The 21913-nt window shown below is 44.1% G+C and overlaps 2 protein-coding genes across 3 annotated transcripts in view; one reads left to right on the top strand and one right to left on the bottom strand.

The window, feature by feature from the left end:
• The first annotated feature begins 586 nt into the window (after positions 1-586).
• LOC116359731 (5-hydroxytryptamine receptor 1D) lies at positions 587-10562 on the top strand. Its single transcript, XM_031813107.1, has 5 exons — positions 587-976; positions 4625-4785; positions 5979-6094; positions 7087-7209; positions 8189-10562. The coding sequence occupies exons 1-5, from the start codon at positions 805-807 to the stop codon at positions 9438-9440; spliced, it is 1824 nt and encodes a 607-aa protein (XP_031668967.1). The 5' UTR covers positions 587-804; the 3' UTR covers positions 9441-10562.
• Positions 10563-11373: 811 nt separating this feature from the next.
• The window catches only part of slc35f3b (solute carrier family 35 member F3b), a 149010-nt gene continuing 138470 nt past the window's right edge, over positions 11374-21913 (bottom strand). Inside the window, exons 7-10 of one of the 2 annotated variants that reach the window (XM_031813108.1) lie at positions 18914-19039; positions 17847-18039; positions 15396-15485; positions 11374-14826 (exon numbers count right to left, since the gene is read on the bottom strand). In XM_031813108.1, coding sequence (XP_031668968.1) covers positions 14588-14826; positions 15396-15485; positions 17847-18039; positions 18914-19039 — 648 coding nt within the window. In that variant the 3' untranslated portion in view covers positions 11374-14587. The remainder of the gene's footprint in view (positions 14827-15395; positions 15486-17846; positions 18040-18913; positions 19040-21913) is intronic. The other variant, XM_031813109.1, reaches the window with a different exon arrangement.

Genomic DNA, 21913 nt, shown 5'->3' with positions numbered 1-21913 from the left:
CATTACTTACCTCTTCCATATTTTTAAATTAATTTGATCATTTTTTTAACCCATTTTAAAATGCAGCCTTAACCCTCCAATGGGCCATAAATCTAGAGAATTGATGTTAGTCTTACAAGTAGTGACTTGTTATTAGACCTAGAACCCATCTCAGAACCCATCGCAGATCCATTGGAGGGTATTCCGCTTTAGCCTTGGCTAGATATTACATTAGAATATTCCAATGCGTTTGTCGTTTGGACAGGGTCATGTTTCCAAGTGCTTTCCCAGTAAAGCAGCAGACACTTGATTTTCCCCGAGTCTCTGTTTTTTTTCTGTGTGGTATTAAATATTGAACAATGCTTTTTTTGGAGTGGAGAAATTGTTGGAAAGTAATGCATATTTTTAAACAAATAAAACAATTATTTCGTAAGAACTCTGTTTTTCTTATCACACACGTTTGGTTGATTTATGCTTTTCTTTACAAACCATGTTATTTCTCACGGAAGCCGTTCATAGCGCAGAAAGAACATAAGCTCACAGTAGTTTATCGAAAGGTGCCGAGCGCCACGCCCAACTTTGACCAAGAATAACGTTGCGCAGGTGAACGAACCACTGAGCGGTGCGGCGGAGACATTAGACTGGTAGAGGATAGCAACAATGGATAATGAGAAGGAAACGTATTTACAAGATGACTAAAATGTATGTCGTTTACCCTGTGTAGAATTAATAGCCTATGGATATTTGGCGGCAAAAACTATTTCCAACCAGTATCAACAAAAAGTTTAAACTAGGCTAAATAGCATCAAAAAAGGAGAGTAGGCTATGGAGCAGCTAGGTGGCGCTTGGCTGGATACAAGTGCCCCTTTCCCGGATGAGATGCGGATTTCAGTCCGGAATGCGACATCGATGGCGGAGGCTCGGCTCAACTTGTCCCCCCGAACTAAACTGGTTCTGGAGGTCCTGATGGTGTTGATGTGTCTCGGCGCAGTCACAGGTGTGTGTCATCATAACGCAGATGCGCAACTGCAAGGAAAACCTTTTATTTTCATAAAGCTCATGAAAATATACTTAATCATTTCGAAAAAGTGAATCACTTTTCAGTTTTCACTGACTTCCAGTTTATATGCGTTTTCTTCATTGTCGCATTAGACGCCCACTATGTTCCCCTCTTCCTTCAATACATTGGGCTCCTATAATGGTTTTAATTAGAAATGTGGGGTTTAAGAGGTCCTAAACCCTGATTAAAAAGACTCTGAACACTGATTAAAGATGCTCTGAACACTGATTTGGAGAGCCTTTTATGCCTGTGTAAAATAATCAAAGGGAAACGCTGGCGTGATGAATGCTGTACAAATCCCCGCTGGGTGCTGCTATACATTGGTGGCAGATGTCTCTCTGTGTGATGTGCTTTCTTTTAGAAAGACACTGGCCATGTTTGTGATTAAAGCACCATTTGTAGCAATGGCTTTTCTTATAAGAATGCTTTGAGACCTCTACAGGAGGCCTACTCTGAAACTATTAATGACTTTTCTTAGAAGAATGCTTTGAGACCTCTACAGGAGGCCTACTCTGAAACTATTAATGACTTTTCTTATAAGAATGCTTTGAGACCTCTACAGGAGGCCTACTCTGAAACTATTAATGACTTTTCTTATAAGAATGCTTTGAGACCTCTACAGGAGGCCTACTCTGAAACTATTAATGACTTTTCTTATAAGAATGCTTTGAGACCTCTACAGGAGGCCTACTCTGAAACTATTAATGACTTTTCTTAGAAGAATGCTTTGAGACCTCTACAGGAGGCCTACTCTGAAACTATTAATGACTTTTCTTATAAGAATGCTTTGAGACCTCTACAGGAGGCCTACTCTGAAACTATTAATGACTTTTCTTATAAGAATGCTTTGAGACCTCTACAGGAGGCCTACTCTGAAACGTGCTGTATAAATTAAAGCGGCAATAGGCAGTTGAAACAACAACAAAGCGTTTTCCCTGCCCCCCCCCCCCCCCCCTTCCTCTACAAAGCTGACAGTTGGGGCTGAAGAAATATAACCACTCTCAAATTCATAGACGTAGCTATGGATGCAAGGACTGACCATCTAGGAGATCAAAAATATAGTTTTAACCATGTTGAGCCTATATGGTGTCTTTACATTTACTGTGTTTACAAACATTGGTGTAAAACAAGTTTATATTTTGGGTTCTGATGAGGTACGACAGTTGAACTAAGCTAAGTTATATTCTTCAAGAATCAATGGATTATATATTATACAGATAACTGCCAAAATAATGGAAACACTTGAGTAAATGAGGGGATACAAAGTGTATTGAAAGCAGGTGCTTCAACCCAGGAGTGGTTCCTGAGTTCATTAAACAATTATCATCCCATCATGTTTAGGGTCATGTATAAAAAAAAAAGCCCAGTTGCCCATTATTTTGGCTACCATGGCTAGAAGAGATCTCAGTTGTGGGTGTGTCAGTCAGCCAGTCAGTTACCAAATCCCAACCCAACTGAACACTTATGTGAGATTCTGGAGTTTTCCACCATCATCAACAACAAAACACCAAATTATGGCATTTCTCGTGGAAGAGTGGTGTTTCAACCCTCCAATAAAGTTCCAAACAATTGTAGAATCTATGTCAAACTGTTCTGACGGCGCGTGGTGACCCAGCGCCCTATGAATATGCTTTATGTTGGTTTCCTTTATTTTGGCAGTTACCGGTATCATTCATTTACAGAGGTGGGACTGAATCACTATTATTCGAGTCACAAGCAAGTCTCAAGTCATGAGGTCCATGTCTCAAGTCCAGTCACAAATAGAACTGGTCGAGTCTGGAGTCAAGTCCAAGTCGTGCATTGTAAGAGCAAGTCAAGTCTCAAGTAAAATAAAACATCGATACATGCAATGACTTCAACTACAAATATGTGTCTATTTATTGAGGCTACCAGACAGCTCTTTTCATTATTTTGTCAACACATTTTTGATGATGTAATAATGAATTTGAACAACATATTCTAAATGCAAGCTTCATAAGTAAATGATCCATTTGAATCCATTTCGACATGGCAAAAGACCAGTGGGCCTATGCTAGTGATTGTGTTGCTTGATGCCCATTGCTGGTGAGCTTGTAAAGTAAACAGTTAGTATTATTTTGGAGTTGTACATATTTATTTATGGCAATCCTCTCGCTCTACAATTTGATTTGCTGTACAACATAGTTGTACAGCAAATCAACAATCTGTTCGCTAGATCATTGTTTCCTAAACGTTTTGACCGGATTGTTCAACGCTCGCGAACTCCCGCGCACGCACACGCACACGCGAACACAATCTGAGCAGATGTAGCCTGTCATTGCCATAGAAATAAGAATGCATACAGCCATAAACGGTTATGTATTTTCAAAACACAAGATACAGAAATAAACAGCGTTTTACACCTGCATTTTGAGCTGAAAGTCATTCATGTCAATATCAATTAGGGATATCGTGTCACTTTTCTAGAGTCGAGAGCAAGCAGCATCATAACGCTTCGAACACACCGAAGCGCAAAATGGCATGAGGCCTCATCTGGATATGTAAGGCAACAACAGTTCAACATTCACCTTCTGCTACCATTTCTGTCAAGCAATTAACGCATTCCATTTGACACATATGTTCGAAATGCACTACACCGAACGCACTGCAACTACATCTGCAACGCAATGCTGCAAAGCAAACGCAGCGTTCCAAAATGCAATCTGTCTGTTGGTGTGTTCTAAGCGTTACAAGGCTGGAAGCTACTCTACCGTATGCAGCGGAGGTCAGCATTCGCTATAGGCAGTGGAGGTCGGAAAGCAGGGTCTGTCTGTAGCCTTTCTCTTCCTCACAAACATCTTCATCTCATAAGTATTGAAGGCAGTGTGATGTCACAGCTATCTTATGACATATAGCCAATACGTAGAACTGAGGTACTGTATATATAGCCTAATTAACTCACCCAAACTAGGCCTCACTGAAATATGAAAATGTTCAAATAAAATTGCCTGGTAGCCTGTTGTTCTGGCAAAGATGCTCTGTAACAGATTTCTGAGCTGTATATAGATAATATCAACATAGGCTACTCTGTTTTTACCAGGCAAAACCGGAGAGGATGAAACAAGTGATTTTTGGTCACTTATCTGGATAAGTGTGGGGCGGCTGATGCTGCAGACTGGTCATTGGTCAACAGTCAATACACACATCTTTTCCATGTTGTGTTTTTGAGAAAGGAATTTGGTGTAATGCCTTAGGCCTATGTTGGTGACCAGATCGAATAGGCTTAGTTATACATATAACATATACAAACGGTAGGCTATACCTATATAGCCTATTAAAACCATAAAACCATTCTATACAAATAAATCCATTCAGTTTCACACTCTGACCTCCAAAAACCTTCTGTGACCCACCCCAACTTTAAAAACCACCAGCTCATCTGACCTCTGTTGACTGACAGTTTGCTGGTCCAATCAGAGGGCCAAGTGTGCGTTTCCAAAAATGGCTGTTCACACGGTTAATTCATAAATCCAATAATGACTATAGCAACTGCAGATAGGCCCCTTTAATGGAAGGTAAAGATCCATGTGACTCTAATGCTGTCATATTATGTGTGTGTGTCTGTAGGTAACATCCTGGTGATTGTGATAGTGGCGGCCACCAAGACCTTCCACTGCGTGACATCAGTGCTCATTATGAACCTGGCCATCAGTGACCTGTTGGTCGGGGTTGGAGTCATGCCCTTCATAGCTCTCTCCATCATGAACAACGGATGGGTCGACTGTACTGTAAGGCTGATCTGGGGCTTCTATTCATCTGTGTGTGTGAGAGTGTGTGTGAGTGTCATTGATGTTATAGTGCCTCTAAGCAGTCATATAGTTAATCTGTAGGTACCATAACCCAGGGGTGGACCATAACCCAGGGGTGGACCATAACCCAGGGGTGGACCATAACCCAGGGGTGTACCATCACCCAGGGGTGTACCATCACCCAGGGGTGGACCATCACCCAGGGGTGGACCATCACCCAGGGGTGTACCATCACCCAGGGGTGTACCATAACCAGGGGTGTACCATAACCCAGGGGTGTACCATAACCCAGGGGAGGCCAACCCTCCTAATGGAGAGCTACTGGGTTATCAGGTGTGTAACTCTCCTGGAGCAGGGTTATCAGGTGTGTAACTCTCCTGGAGCAGGGTTGTCAGGTGGGTAACTCTCCTGGATTAGGGTTGTCAGGTGAGTAACTCTCCTGGAGCAGGGTTGTCAGGTGAGTAACTCTCCTGGAGCAGGGTTGTCAGGTGAGTAACTCTCCTGGATTAGGGTTGTCAGGTGGGTAACTCTCCTGGAGCAGGGTTGTCAGGCGGGTAACTCTCCTGGAGCAGGGTTGTCAGGCGGGTAACTCTCCTGGAGCAGGGTTGTCAGGCGGGTAACTCTCCTGGAGCAGGGTTGTCAGGCGGGTAACTCTCCTGGAGCAGGGTTGTCAGGCGGGTAACTCTCCTGGAGCAGGGTTGTCAGGCGGGTAACTCTCCTGGAGCAGGGTTGTCAGGCGGGTAACTCTCCTGGAGCAGGGTTGTCAGGCGGGTAACTCTCCTGGATTAGGGTTGTCAGGCGGGTAACTCTCCTGGAGCAGGGTTGTCAGGCGGGTAACACTCCTGGAGCAGGGTTGTCAGGCAGGTAACTCTCCTGGAGCAGGGTTGTCAGGCGGGTAACTCTCCTGGAGCAGGGTTGTCAGGCGGGTAACTCTCCTGGAGCAGGGTTGTCAGGCGGGTAACACTCCTGGAGCAGGGTTGTCAGGCGGGTAACTCTCCTGGAGCAGGGTTGTCAGGTGGGTAACTCTCCTGGAGCAGGGTTGTCAGTGGCTGCCCCTTCCATAACACTAGTGAGTCTTTCAAATGTTTATTTGATCGTCTGTGTGTGAGAAATGTGCCCCATTACAGTGACTGGACTGGTTCATCTGTTTCTCCCTACCTTCTGTCTGCTAGGACCTGTGTCTGTATGTGGGGTACACCTCCTCAGTCTACTGTACAGCCTCAGTCCTGACCCTGGCAGCCATCGCCCTGGACCGCTACCACTCTATCATGGACTGTCTGCGCTACAGGTAATTCAATGATCCTGACCAACTACAAGACTATACATTTGAACCAACTAAAATAGATCTAGACAAATGATACAGTGCCTTCAGAAAGTATTCCCAGGGGGTGTGAATACTTTCTGAAGGCACTGTACTACTAACTTAGGATCTAGACCAATCAGATCTAAACCTAGGACATCTCATTAGACTATAGATCTAGACCAATCAGATCTAAACCTAGGACATCTCATTAGACTATACATCTAGGCCAATCAGTTTTTAACCTAGGACATCTCATTAGACTATAGATCTAGACCAATCAGATTTAAACCTATGACATCTCATTAGACTATAGACCAATCAGATCTAAACCTAGGATATCTCATTAGACTATAGACCAATCCGATCTAAACCTAGAACATCTCATTAGACTATAGACCAATCAGATCTAAACCTAGGACATGTCATTAGACTATAGACCAATCCGATCTAAACCTAGGACATCTCATTAGACTATAGACCAATCAGATCTAAACCTAGGACATCTCATTAGACTATAGACCAATCCGATCTAAACCTAGGACATCTCATTAGACTATAGACCAATCAGATATAAACCTAGGACATCTCATTAGACTATAGACCAATCAGATCTAAACCTAGGACATCTCATTAGACTATAGACCAATCAGATCTAAACCTAGGACAGCTCATTAGACTATAGATCTACACCAATCAGATTTAAACCTAGGACATCTCATTAGACTATAGACCAATCCGATCTAAACCTAGGACATCTCATTAGACTATCGACCAATCAGATCTAAACCTAGGACATCTCATTAGACTATAGACCAATCCGATCTAAACCTAGGACATCTCATTAGACTATAGACCAATCCGATCTAAACCTAGGACATCTCATTAGACTATCGACCTAGATTAGAAACAGTTAAATCAAGCACAGACATTTCCTTCAGAAAATTGAACTTTTCTAGTTATTTTGATTATTATTCCAGTTCCCACTGTACCCTATGGAGGAAGTGTGCTGTGGTGCTGTGGATCTGGCTCCAGGCCCTGGTCACCAGCTGTCCTCCTCTGCTGGGCTGGAGCACTGTGTCCTACATGGCTCCCATGTACAGGTTGGTGTAGGTTCCATTCCCGCTGGGGTCAAATATACTAACAATGTATGGAATGTCAGCACTAAAATGTACGTTTGCTTTAGATAAAAGGCTGCATTGCCCTTATTAATGTTTAATATTTTCCATGAGTACAATGTATCAATAATTGCTATTACTCATTCTTACAGTGTTGTGTGTGATCATTTCCAATACTTGTCCAATACACTGTGCAGTACTTCCAATACTTGTTACACTGTGCAGTACTTCCAATACTTGTTACACTGTGCAGTACTTCCAATACTTGTTACACTGTGCAGTACTTCCAATACGTGTTACACTGTGCAGTACTTCCAATACTTGTTACACTGTGCAGTACTTCCAATACTTGTTACACTGTTCAGTACTTCCAATACTTGTTACACTGTGCAGTACTTCCAATAATTGTTACACTGTGCAGTACTTCCAATACTTGTTACACTGTGCAGTACTTCCAATACGTGTTACACTGTGCAGTACTTCCAATACGTGTTACACTGTGCAGTACTTCCAATACGTGTTACACTGTGCAGTACTTCCAATACGTGTTACACTGTGCAGTACTTCCAGGACGTGTTACACTGTGCAGTACTTCCAATACGTGTTACACTGTGCAGTACTTCCAATACGTGTTACACTGTGCAGTACTTCCAATACGTGTTACACTGTGCAGTACTTCCAATACGTGTTACACTGTGCAGTACTTCCAGGACGTGTTACACTGTGCAGTACTTCCAATACGTGTTACACTGTGCAGTACTTCCAATACGTGTTACACTGTGCAGTACTTCCAGGACGTGTTACACTGTGCAGTACTTCCAATACGTGTTACACTGTGCAGTACTTCCAATACGTGTTACACTGTGCAGTACTTCCAGGACGTGTTACACTGTGCAGTACTTCCAATACATGTTACAGTAATAAGGTCACTAATGTAAACTATCACCATGTACTATTATTTCAGCTGTGCGGTGAACTGGAAGAGCAGTCCCAGCTACACAGCCTTCATGGCTGCCCTGTCCTTCCTCATGCCTGCTGCAGTAATCCTCTTCTGTTACGTCATCATCGTCCGTGTAGCCCGGAGCCACGCCAGGAGGATCCACAACCTGGAAGACCAGCTCCAGAGAAACACTGGAATGCCGAGCTCCTCCTTCCCGACCGAGAGTACTTCTGAGGGGACTAGTCCGAGGTGTCTAGGTGCCCACGGTCCTTCCACCTCCAGGCTGGTGTATCATCTGAGTGGGCGGTTTGTATCGGAGACCCATGGAGAGGTTGGGGACGAGGTTCCTTCAGGGTCAGATCATACTGCTGGAGCTCCACAGACCTCCAACCACCCAGACTCTACCTCCAGCTCCAATGCTGCATCCCGGAGACTGTTCTCCTTCCTGGCCCAACACGCCCCCCATGGCCACCCCCATCCGCCCCACCAGAACTCCAACTCCAATCACCTCCACCACCACGGGGTTGTACGTCTCTTCCTGGTTATCGCCGCCTTCTTCCTGTGTTGGACTCCATATATAAGCGTTGCACTAGTCCAGGCCACGGAGACCGCCCTATCGTGTAAGTCCTCCTTAGTCCCGCCCTCAGCGGTTACCTTCTCTTATTGGTTGGTTCTGTTGAACTCAGATATCAATCCTCTGCTGTATGCTCTGCTCAGTCAGAGGTTCCAGGGGGCTCTGCGGTGCCTGAAGCAGAAGATCAGAGTGCGTCTTGGGGGGAACGTGGTGGGGAGTGGGGGAGTCGAGACCAGGGGGGAGGGAGAGGAGGGGAGGAGCAGTGAACCATGTGACCCATGTACTCTGACTTCCGTCCATCCCCGCCCCCAGTGGCCCCGCCCCCATCCTGGCCTAGTATGTTCTGGACCTGGGTCTAACATCCACAACCCACCTGTAGGAGAGGGTCTGAGACGGGCCTACTGCTCTTCCGTCTTCACAGTTGACTCCAACTTCTCGGACAGCTCCAGGGAGCGTGTGTGTGGTGTGTTCCGCCCCGGTAGCTCCGCCTCTTCCTCCACCTCCACCTCCTCCTGCCCCCTGTGGCAGGACTCAGTTGGAGGAGGTGGGGAGAGGAGTTCAAACAGGAGGTTGGAGTGCCTGCAGGTCCCCACCAGGACAGCAGAGGGCAGCAGTCTGACGTTCTCTGCAGCCACCAGAGACAGACAGGCAACCTTCTTCTATGGACAGATCACAGTGAGGGTAGAGCATGATGTATGCTAGTCGGAGCGGATTAAGATCTTTATGAACCATCCATCTGTCGTTGATCAAGGCACTTAACCCCGAATGAAACGTCTCCAGGAGTGCTGTACTATGACTTACTCCAACCTCAGAGGACGTGGGGTAAAACAGAAGACTAACAGCTCGATCCAATCAGATCCGCTTTAGCCGACATCAGCATAGCAGTTGTTTTGATGGTGTCAGAGGCAGAAAGAACTGCGTTAGAGCTGTCAAATCCACAAGTGGCTCCCGGCATTATACCTATTGCAGACATTGCCATTGGCTGCACAGAGTCTATACAGTCTTGTTTGAATAGTGGAATGTGAGATGTAATCTACACCTCCATTAGGAACACTGGAATGTGAGTTGTAATCTACACCTCCATTAGAAACACTGGAATGTGAGATGTAATCTACACCTCCATTAGAAACACTGGAATGTGAGATGTAATCTACACCTTCATTAGAAACACTGGAATGTGAGATGTAATCTACACCTCCATTAGGATGATAGAAATTCCCCTTTTTTTGGTTAAATTAGTTTTTTATTTGAAAATAATTGTTTCAGGGAGCTGAACTTCTAACATGAGTGTGGCTTCTTGACAAGCAGCTGCGCTCCCCTGTGTAAATTACATCTGTTATACTGTCTTGTTCCTTTGTAAATTACATCTGTTATACTGTCTTGTTCCTTTGTAAATTACATCTGTTATACTGTCTAGTACCTTTGTAAATTACATCTGTTATACTGTCTTGTTCCTTTGTAAATTAAATCTGTTATATTGTCTAGTTCCTTTGTAAATTAAATCTGTTATACTGTCTTGTTCCTTTGTAAATTAAATCTGTTATACTGTCTTGTTCCTTTGTAAATTAAATCTGTTATACTGTCTTGTTCCTTTGTAAATTAAATCTGTTATACTGTCTTGTTCCTTTGTAAATTAAATCTGTTATACTGTCTAGTTCCTTTGTAAATTAAATCTGTTATACTGTCTAGTACCTTTGTAAATTAAATCTGTTATACTGTCTTGTTCCTTTGTAAATTAAATCTGTTATACTGTCTTATTCCTTTGTAAATTACATCTGTTATACTGTCTTGTTCCTTTGTAAATTACATCTGTTATACTGTCTAGTTCCTTTGTTTAGTTATTTCCTTTTCACATGTTCGACATATAGGGACAATTCAACACATTCTAAAACGCACATTGCAAATCCCGTAAAAAAAATCCTAATACTAATCCAGTAAATAAATAAATGTATTAAAAAATATTATTTTTAAATAGTACATGTGATTACACTTGTTGAAGAACTAACTGATCTAACACATGGCGTCATCATGTAATCCAACCACTCTGTGTTCTTCTTCAGATGTGATTACACTTGTTGAAGAACTAACTGATCTAACACATGGCGTCATCATGTAATCCAACCACTCTGTGTTCTTCTTCAGATGTGATTACACTTGTTGAAGAACTAACTGATCTAACACATGGTGTCATCATGTAATCCAACCACTCTGTGTTCTTCTTCAGATGTGATTACACTTGTTGAAGAACTAACTGATCTAACACATGGCGTCATCATGTAATCCAACCACTCTGTGTTCTTCTTCAGATGTGATTACACTTGTTGAAGAACTAACTGATCTAACACATGGCGTCATCATGTAATCCAACCACTCTGTGTTCTTCTTCAGATGTGATTACACTTGTTGAAGAACTAACTGATCTAACACATGGTGTCATCATGTAATCCAACCACTCTGTGTTCTTCTTCAGATGTGATTACACTTGTTGAAGAACTAACTGATCTAACACATGGTGTCATCATGTAATCCAACCACTCTGTGTTCTTCTTCAGATGTTATTACACTTGTTGAAGAACTAACTGATCTAACACATGGCGTCATCATGTAATCCAACCACTCTGTGTTCTTCTTCAGATGTGATAATCATATGTTGCATTTATTATTTCAGTGTAAAAGTCAGCTTCATTCCTTACAAAGGTTTACAGTTATGTCTAGCAATAATTCCAGAGGAATACAATATCATGATTATATTGTCATTACGAAGAATGACAATGAGAGATTACAGTGCTGATGTAGTACTTCTATTCAGGGTTGGTCTCAGTACCATTACAATTCAGACCATTTAGGACTGAAATTCCAAACTTCAATTCAAATGTTCCTCAATGCTTTTCAATGAGGGGAATTGGAATTTCAGTTTATTTCCAGAATTGACTGAATTGAAATGGAACTGAGCCCAACCCTGTACTCTATTGCAGAACAAAAAGAATAGGCAGTGAAGTGAATGGACTGCTCAGTTATATCTGGTCATCTCTGCATGCTTGTTCTGTAGATGTCAGTCACTCGCTGTCCCTTCACATCAGTGGTCAAACTAAATGCAGAAATAGAAAAACATGTCCATTCAATAAGATGCATCTCAGAGTTCATTCAAGAAGGATGAGTGCAATAAGAATGGTTGTAGTGTGAGGCTGTGGCATATCCAGTCCAATGGTGCCTCCCTCCGAAGAAATAGAAAAGATAGATAGCACATGGTGAGTGTTGAGCAGTGGTCATGTATACATTCACAACAAGACAGAGGTTCTGCCCACTTCCTGTTTGAAGCCGCGCCTACATTGTGGTCTGTGTTTTGCCCGGTTCGTTACCTCATCAGTAACCCTGAAGAGTCCTCACAGTGGTTAACTTGCCTTAGAATCATAATCGATGGAATAAATAAAAACAGTATCTTGAAGACAGAGCTCGATCCTACCACAGCCAGAACATGTCGTAGCCGATCTCACTATGACTTCAATGGGACTTCCTTAATGGCTCCTCCACCAAAATGCCACAGACAGAGTAATAATTTCTACCCACCCCTGGCTGTGCATCTTGGGATAAGGTTTGCACAGGAGACAACACTTACAGATCATCACTTGCAGTTTGATTTGTCCCTGTGTGTCATTAGCCTGATCACAGATCTGGTTGTGCTCTTTCCAACTCCCAAGCCATGACAATTCTATAAGGAGTTGGTAAGAGGGCATAAACAGACTGGAACCTAGGCTAGTGTTGCTGCAACACTGGCTAACTGACAGAGTACACCACTATAGTACGTCTGCCTCATGATAAGGTGACTTTAAAGGTGGGAAATCTACCGACAGGTATCAAAGCAGAAGCTGAGTGGTAGCTAAGGAGGTTGAAATGACGTTGAAATAATGAAAATGTAGCTGCTTGGTTAAGTTTGGCTGGTCTGGAGTGTCGTGACTGAAGCCATGGGACTGAGCAGTGGGTTTCAGCCTGGAACCAGCTGGAGCTCTGGATCTGAGGGTTTCAGCCTGGAACCAGCTGGAGCTCTGGATCTGAGGGTTTCAGCCTGGAACCAGCTGGAGCTCTGGATCTGAGGGTTTCAGCCTGGAACCAGCTGGAGCTCTGGATCTGAGGGTGTCAGCCTGGAACCAGCTGGAGCTCTGGATCTGAGGGTGTCAGCCTGGAACCAGCTGGAGCTCTGGATCTGAAGTTGTCAGCCTGGAACCAGCTGGAGCTCTGGATCTGAAGTTGTCAGACTGGAACCAGCTGGAGCTCTGGATCTGAGGGTGTCAGCCTGGAACCAGCAGGAGCTCTGGATCTGATCTAAGGGGGAAGTGTATCACAGCAGGTGGCCAATCAGTGTGGCTGTAGATGGCTCTGGCTCTTCTCATTTGCTAGAGGCACAGCGAGACATTCCATGGCTCAGATTGATAGTGAAACGCCCAGACAGATTCCTTCACACCCTAACATCTACAGGCTCCTGAGGTGGAGGGCAACCAAAATGTGAATTAACGTCAAATCTCAAATCGCCCCCTACCCCCTATGCAGTTGTGAAGATCTAATACGGTGGAAATTCTGAGGACAATATGGACCCATTACCATACTGATTATACCGATCTAATAGAGGACAATATGGACTCGTTACCATACTGATTATACCTATCTAACAGAGGACAATATGGACTCGTTACCATACTGATTATACCGATCTAATAGAGGACAATATGGACTCATTACCGTACTGATTATACCTATCTAATCTTTTCAGATCTACATGAAGTGCCAAAGTAGTAGGGGCTAGGGTTTAGGGGCTAGGGTTAGGGGCTAGCGTCTGTTTGGAATTGGGCTGTGGAGATCTACAGTGCACTAAAGGCAGGTCTTTGCCATGATGTTGACACCTGAGGGACAACAGGGACATGCCCACCAGAACTCCGTCTCTCCTGGTTCTCTTCTTCTCTGGACCTTGAAGGTTGATAGGAACATGATGTTGACACCTGAGGGACAACAGGGACATGCCCACCAGAACTCTGTCTCTCCTGGTTCTCTTCTTCTCTGGACCTTAAAGGTTGATAGGAACATGATGTTGACACCAGAGGGACAACAGGGACATGCCCACCAGAACTCTGTCTCTCCTGGTTCTCTTCTTCTCTGGACCTTGAAGGTTGATAGGAACATGATGTTGACACCTGAGGGACAACAGGGACATGCCCACCAGAACTCTGTCTCTCCTGGTTCTCTTCTTCTCTGGATCTTGGAGGTTGATAGGAACACGATGTTAAAGCCAGAAAGTCCATCATCAGTCTGACAAAAACATGTAACTATTATTAGTCTGTCAATCTATCCTTGTCTTTTGAAAAGCAAAGGCAAGTTTGCAAGTCTTCCCAGGCATGATGTAAATACATGTATCAGTCCAATGGAATGACTTTGAGGTATTGCTAAATGACGTGAGCCCATGCACCAACTCTGATGACTTCTAAAATGGTGGAGGTCAAGTAGGAAATAATTGTTTGTTGATTGTGAAATGAACAAACATTGATATCAGTGCTTTTTGCAGTGAAATGAAAAGGTCTTGAACAGACCCAGACGGACTGACAGACCAACAGAAAGGTTTCCAGGCAGAAACTAGTGAGAGGGAAGGGGAAAGAGAGAGGGCGGAGGGCAGAGGTCGACCATGCAGGTCATCATGGCAATCAAGTGTCCAAGGTGTGTGTGTGTGTGTGTATCGGTATGTGTGTCTGTACACTGTATGTGTGTCTGTATCTGTCCATCTGTCCATTCATCCATTCGTGTGCGTGTTTGCCTCTGCCTGTCTGTTTCAGTGTGTCCGTCCGTCCCTCCACATTAAACAGTGGTCAGTGTGTAAAGGTAGACATGGAGGGCCTTGCTCTCCTGCTCCAGTTGAGGCTGGAGCCGGGCCCTGCCTCCTCCTCGGCTGGTTCCTCCCGTTTACTCTGCAGCTTAGCATGGAGCTGGATGAAGCACTGGTCCCAGTCCTCTGGAAGCAGCAACATCAGGAAGCCCAGGCAGATGATCAACACGGCAATCAGACGCACTGCGTTGAAGTGGATCTCACATGTGTACAGGTCAACCACTGGAACACAACATAACAAGGGCTTATATTACCTCAAACTTAATGATCAGGCCTTCATAACATAACGCTGACAGAAGTGACATAACATTAACACAAACAGGTCCCCAATACAACACATCAATCTGAATCAACACTAGGGGAGAGGGGGGAAGTTGAGTCAAAGGGGGAAGTTGAGACACCCTTGTTTCACTCAGGGTAAGTTGTGCCAAGAGATGGACAAGCTCTGTTTTCAAAACTGTAATGTTTTCATGAATTCTGATTATTTCCAGGGAAAGAGGCCGGGATTCAATTTCATCGCGGATTATAGGCATTGCGGCTTTGAAAAGCAATTTCCCGATTGAACCGGCAGATGCAGCATTTACCGTGAATGGGATCTCTGTGATTGGGATCTCTGTGAATGGGATCTCTGTGAATGGGATCTCTGTGAATGCGGTAACATTACCTTTAAAAACCACAACTCCTAGAATTGAATCCCGGCCTGAGTTAAGGTTGTTCCATTGGATGGGATAAATATCTGGAGAAAAGGACAAGGACACAGTAGAGTTGGAGGAGAAGGAGCAGAGACTTACTGGCATTGACAGGGACACTCAGGACGATGCCCAGAGAGATTAATGTGGGGTACGTGATGGCAATGCCAAAGTTCACCAGGATATTGAAAGCTGTGGAGGAGAAAAAGTTAAACTTTACTTATTAACTACAACTATTTCACTCACAGTCAAAAAGAGAAACTAGTCAGCAAGTATAAGGCAACTTTTCAATGCAGCCTATTAACTCAATTCATTGGGTGGGCGGGAGGGGGGGGGGGGTTGTATCAGTCTCCACACTGGTTTAGGTTTGCATCAGTCTCTACACTGGTTGAGGTTTGTATCAGTCTCCACACTGGTTGAGGTTTGCATCAGTCTCCACACTGGTTGAGGGTTGTATCAGTCTCCACACTGGTTGAGGTTTGTATCAGTCTCCACACTGGTTGAGGTTTGTATCAGTCTCCACACTGGTTTAGGTTTGCATCAGTCTCTACACTGGTTGAGGTTTGAATCAGTCTCCACACTGGTTGAGGTTTGCATCAGTCTCTACACTGGTTGAGGTTTGCATCAGTCTCTACACTGGTTGAGGTTTGCATCAGTCTCTACACTGGTTGAGGTTTGCATCAGTCTCTACACTGGTTGAGGTTTGTATCAGTCTCCACACTGGTTGAGGTTTGTATCAGTCTCCACATTGGTTGAGGTTTGCATCAGTCTCTACACTGGTTGAGGTTTGCATCAGTCTCTACACTGGTTGAGGTTTGTATCAGTCTCTACTAGAGGTGGACCGATTAATCGGAATGGCCGATTTCAAGTTTTCATAACAATCGGAAATCAGTATTTTTGGGCGCCGATTTCCGATTATTTTTGTATTTAAAAAAAAAAGAAGTATTTTACATTTTTATACCTTTTATTTACCTAGTCAGTTAAGAACACATTCTTATTTTCAATGACTGCCTAGGAACTGTGGGTTAACTGCCTTGTTCAGGGGCAGAACGACAGATTTTCACCTTGTCAGCCCAGGGGTTCCAATCTTGCCACCGCACAGTTAACTAGTCCAACGCTCTAACCATTGCACTCCACGAGTAGCCTGCCTGTTACACGAATGCAGTAGAAGCCAAGGTAAGTTGCTAGCTAGCATTAAACTTATCTTATAAAAAACAATCAATCATAATCACTAGTTATAACTACTAATCCAGTTTAGCAGGCAATATTAACCAGGTGAAATTGTGTCATTTCTCTTGCGTTCATTGCACGCAGGGTCAGGGTATATGCAACAGTTTGGGCTGCCTGGCTCATTGCGAACTGATTTGCCAGAATTGTACATAATTATGACATACATTGAAGGTTGTGCAATGAAACAAGAATATTTAGACTTAGGGATACCACCAGTTAGATAAAATACCGAACGGTTATGTATTTCACTGAAATAATAAAAGTTTTGTTTTCAAAATGATAGTTTCCGGATTCGATCATATTAATGACCAAAGGCTCGTATTTCTGTGTGTTATTATGTTATAATTTAGTCTGATTTGATAGAGCAGTCTGACTGAGCAGCAGCAGGCCCGTAATCATTCATTCAAACAGCACTTTCGTGCGTTTTGCCAGCAGCTCTTCGCAAGCACAGCGCTGTTTGACTTCAAGCCTATCAGCCTAATGGCTGGTGTAACCAATGTGAAATGGCTAGCTAGTTAGCTGGGTGTGCGCTAATACTGTTTCAAACGTCATTCACTTTTAGATTTGGAGTAGTTATTCCCTTTGCGCTGCAAGGGCTGCGACTTTTGTGGAGCAGTGGCTGTTGTCGATGTGTTCCTGGTTCGAACCCAGGTAGGGGCGAGGAGGGGGATGGAAGCTATACTGTTACACTGGCAATACTATAGTGCCTATAAGAACATCCAAAAGTGAAAGGTATATGAAATACAAATGGTATAGAGAGAAATCGTCCTATAAATACTATATTAACTACAACCTAAAACCTCTTACCTTGGAATATTGAAGTCTCATGTTAAAAGGAACCACCAACTTTCATGTTCTCATGTTCTGAGCAAGGAATTTAAACGTTAGCTTTTTTACATGGCACATATTTTACATGGCACATATTACTTTCTTCTCCAACACTTTGTTTTTGCATTATTTAAACCAAATTGAGCATGTTTCATTATTTATTTGAGGCTAAATGGATTTTATTGATGTTTTATATTAAGTTAAAATAAGTGTTAATTCAGTATTGTTGTAATTGTCATTATTACAAATGGGGAAAAAATCGGCCGATTAACCGGTATCGGCTTTTTTTGTCCTCCAATAATCGGCATCGGCGTTGAAAAATCATAATCGGCCGACCTCTAGTCTCCACACTGGTTGCAGGTTTGCATCAGTCTCTACACTGGTTGAGGTTTGCATCAGTCTCTACACCGGTTGAGGTTTGCATCAGTCTCCACACTGGTTGCAGGTTTGCATCAGTCTCTACACTGAAAGTAATCTCCAGAAGTCAGTGCTTACCAAAGAGCAGGCCTGCTACCCCACAGAGGTATAACCAGGGGATGTCCTCAAGAGAACCAAAGTATTCCACATGGGTGAAGTACAGGATGACTGGCACAAAGCTGATGAACACAAAATTAGCCCCGCCGACGATCGTCAGAAAGAGCGCTGCCTCCCCAAACTTGGCACTGCCCAGGACCATTTTAAAGAGCACCTGTGGAGAGAGAGAGAGAGAAAGAGAGAGACAAATAGGATTAAATCAAATTGTATTTGTCACATGCGCCAATTACAACAGGTGTAGAACATACCGTGAAATGCTTACTTACAAGCCCTTAACCAACAATGCAGTTGAAGAAATAGAGTTAAGAAAACATTTACTAAATAAACTAAAGTTTAAAAAAATTATTAAATCAAAAAAGTAACATGACAATTATATAACAATAATGAGAGTATACAGTATATATATTTTAAAGTTTTCCTTTATTTAACTAGGCAAGTCAGTTAAGAACAAATTCTTATTTTTTTATTTCATAATATCTAATCTAGTCTCCTGTTACCTGATTATATAAGGAACAAATCTAAGGAGACTCACGAGCCTGTCCCTGTATGCACAAAGACTCCTTACATGAGACCTAACGTTGCTCCTAAACTGTATCTCATAAAGGAGGATGTTTGGGTGATTTATTGTTTGAAACCTTTTGAGGACATCTTCATCTCACTGAAGGAGAAAAGAAAAATGGAGACACATAAAAGGTCTCAGAACTGACACACCCCCTTTCAATCACAAAGAATAACCATGTATTCATTCCTTTCAACCACAAAGAATAACCATGTATTCATTCCTTTCAATCACAAAGAATAACCATGTATTCATTCCTTTCAACCACAAAGAATAACCATGTATTCATTCCTTTCAATCACAAAGGATAACCATGTATTCATTCCTTTCAACCACAAAGAATGAGGTGTTCCTTTGATCCTGTCTTTTAAGAGAAGACTGTACCATGTCTCACAGTTAAGCAAACAAATGTGTCCTGTGTGTGAGAATGTGCGTGTGTGTTTGTGTGTTTGTTCATAGAGTAGAGTACCTTGTAGAGTGCAGACATAGAAGCGGAGGCCACAACGAAGGTGATCCCCATGACAGAGTGGCTGTGGAAACCGTCAGCGTACGTCATCATCACGATGCCAGCGATGGCAAAGATGGCCGCCACGATCTGCACAGAGAAAGGTGGAGAGGACATATTACAATATATACCACTTAGCATGTTTTTTTAAGGAGTGGGGCACTGCTTACATTTTATTGGATAGGATAGTGTAGAAGGAGGGGGAGGGTTGAACCGGGATGTGGACATGAAGCTACTGTATGGTCAGGGTAAAGGTTGAATTCTTTCACTTTGAATTCAAGCTGGATTTATTCATAGTGTGAAAGTACAAGTATCTCAACTGCAGTTCAATCTACCATAAATACATTTTACTGCTTAGAAAGAAGAGTCACTGTTGACTTGACACACCAGGATCCACTTCTGATGTACTTTTACACTGGTCTGAGATCAGATCATCAAACAGTAAGTACTGAATGTGTCCCAAATGGCACCCTATTCCCCTGGGCCCTGGTCACAAGTAGTGCACTATAAAGGGAATATGGTGTAATTTGGGACACAACCTAAGACAGGTAGTAAAACCTGGAGCAGCCTTGAGCCCAGCCAGGGTGGTAAGTTACTGTCGGAGACCTTACAGTAGCACTGAACAGATTCACGCCCCAATGGCCTTGTATGTGTGTGTGTCAGAGTGACAGAGTTTGTGTTTGTGCGTGTGTATATGTTTGTCCCTGACTTTCACTTTCCCCTCCCTTTCCTCCAGCCATTCCCTCTTCCTTTCCTCCAGCCGTTCCCTCTTCCTTTCCTCCAGCCGTTCCCTCTTCCTTTCCTCCAGCCGTTCCCTCTTCCTTTCCTCCAGCAGTTCCCTCTTCCTTTCCTCCAGCCGTTCCCTCTTCCTTTCCTCCAGCCGTTCCCTCTTCCTTTCCTCCAGTCGTTCCCTCTTCCTTTCCTCCAGCAATTCCCTCTTCCTTTCCTCCAGCCGTTCCCTCTTCCTTTACTCCAGCCATTCCCCCTCCCGTTCCTCCAGCCGTTCCCCCTTCCTTTCCTCCAGCCATTCCCCCTCCCGTTCCTCCAGCCATTCCCCCTTCCTTTCCTCCAGCCGTTCCCTCTTCCTTTCCTCCAGCCGTTCCCTCTTCCTTTCCTCCAGCCATATCCCCTCCCGTTCCTCCAGCCGTTCCCTCCTCCAGCCATTCCCCCTCCCGTTCCTCCAGCCGTTCCCCCTTCCTTTCCTCCAGCCGTTCCCTCCTCCTTTCCTCCAGCCATTCCCCCTCCCGTTATTCCAGCCGTTCCCTCCTCCAGCCGTTCCCCCTTCCTTTCCTCCAGCCGTTCCCCCTTCCTTTCCTCCAGCCGTTCCCTCCTCCTTTCCTCCAGCCATTCCCCCTCCCGTTCCTCCAGCCGTTCCCCCTCCCTTTCCTCCAGCCGTTCCCTCCCACAGTAATGTCTGTTACTGGTGTAATGGTGAACACAATGCAAAGACACACACAACCACAGTCATGATAATCATATACTATCTGGTCCAGGGCTCAGTGCTTTCCAATCAGCAAAGACAGTCTCCCATACAGGAAAGGATTGATGGGCTGTGTGTGTGTGTGTGTGTGTGTGTGTGTGTGTGTGTGTGTGTGTGTGTGTGTGTGTGTGTGTGTGTGTGTGTGTGTGTGTGTGTGTGTGTGTGTGTGTGTGTGTGTGTGTGTGTGTGTGTGTGTGTGTGTGTGTGTGTGTGTGTGTCTGTGTGTGTGTGTGTGTGTGTGTGTGTGTAATGAATAGGGACTTGGCTTGGGCCAGCGGAGTGGATTAGCACTGCATTAGAGAGGTGTCAGGAAGATAAACAACCCATGTGGTTATGCCCGGTTCTTCATTTGTAAATCGGAAAATGCCGGAACAAAAAGTGAGCATTAGAGTGGGGTGAGTTGGGGGCTCTGAGGTACCGGAACGAATAAAAACATTTTTTTAAAGGTACCAGATCCTGTTTTGGCAGGATGTGGCCCAAATTAAGCACTGCTTACACCTGGACAGAGCCAAGGGGTACAATGGGTAAACCCCCCCACCTCTCTCTCTCTCTCTCCCCCTCTCTCTCTTTCTCTCTCTCTCTCCCCCCCCTCTCTCTTTCTGCAGTGCAGGCTGCCTGCCTTTCAGTTACCTCTCTAGCTACATAAAAGATAGAATGACCTGCCAGGTCAACCCATTACACAACGTTGACTTGAATGGGGATGTCCATTCTCTAGAAACGCCAGCTATGTCAGTCACATAGAAATAAAAATGACTAGGGACAACCCATGGGTTTACTCAATATGGCTGACATGGTAATTCTATTCAGGGGCGCACCTTCCAGTTTCTTTATCCATTCGGATAAACACCCCAAACAGCGTAGCCAACCTACCCAGTGAAAGTTGCGCCCCTGATGATATTCTATGGTCAGTTACCTCTCTACAGAGATGTGTTTCTCTGAGAAAGCCTGCTGCTTTGCTGCTTGGTTGCCTGGGACACGGACCCCTCAGTGATTGGACACGGCAATTTGTTTTCCTTTCTCACACACTGCTGTGTCAGTAAACCCAATGTCAGGGAATGGGGAAATGGACCAAGACTGGGTCTGGGCTCTGCTGAGGCAGTCTGTCACTCCCACCACTCCACCACAACACCAGGCCACACTCGCAGAAGACCTTTCTAACCCCAAGGGTCTTTCCTAGTTCAATAAAGGTTCAATGAAAAGACACAACCCCAGCTGAGAAATGTATGTGTGACTGATTGGGTTAGAGCCTGGGTGGGTCTCATGTGCCACAAGGGAGACTGTGCTAGCTCGCTGAGCTAAAGCCTAGGCAATGTTACTCTCACACCTCTCCATAACAACATAAAACTACAGGAGAGAGATACAGGACTCTGAGATACAATATACTCAGAGATATACAAGTAACTGCCAAAATAAAGGAAACATTTGAGTAAATGATACAAAGTGTATTGAAAGCAGGTGCTTCAACCCAGGTGTGGTTCCTGAGT

The sequence above is a fragment of the Oncorhynchus kisutch genome, unplaced genomic scaffold, assembly GCF_002021735.2.
Source record: "Oncorhynchus kisutch isolate 150728-3 unplaced genomic scaffold, Okis_V2 Okis04b-Okis11a_hom, whole genome shotgun sequence".
Classification (NCBI taxonomy): Eukaryota; Metazoa; Chordata; class Actinopteri; order Salmoniformes; family Salmonidae; genus Oncorhynchus; species Oncorhynchus kisutch.
Note: the sequence above shows the minus strand (reverse complement) of the source record. Positions and strands in the feature narration are given on the sequence as shown.

Coding starts and splice junctions, on each gene's coding strand:
- LOC116359731 (XM_031813107.1), top strand. CDS start 805: ATGGAGCAGCTAGGTGGCGCTTGGCTGGATACAAGTGCCCCTTTCCCG. Junction 4,786..5,978: donor ACGGATGGGTCGACTGTACT/GTAAGGCTGATC, acceptor TCTGTCTGCTAG/GACCTGTGTCTGTATGTGGG. Junction 7,210..8,188: donor TACATGGCTCCCATGTACAG/GTTGGTGTAGGT, acceptor CTATTATTTCAG/CTGTGCGGTGAACTGGAAGA.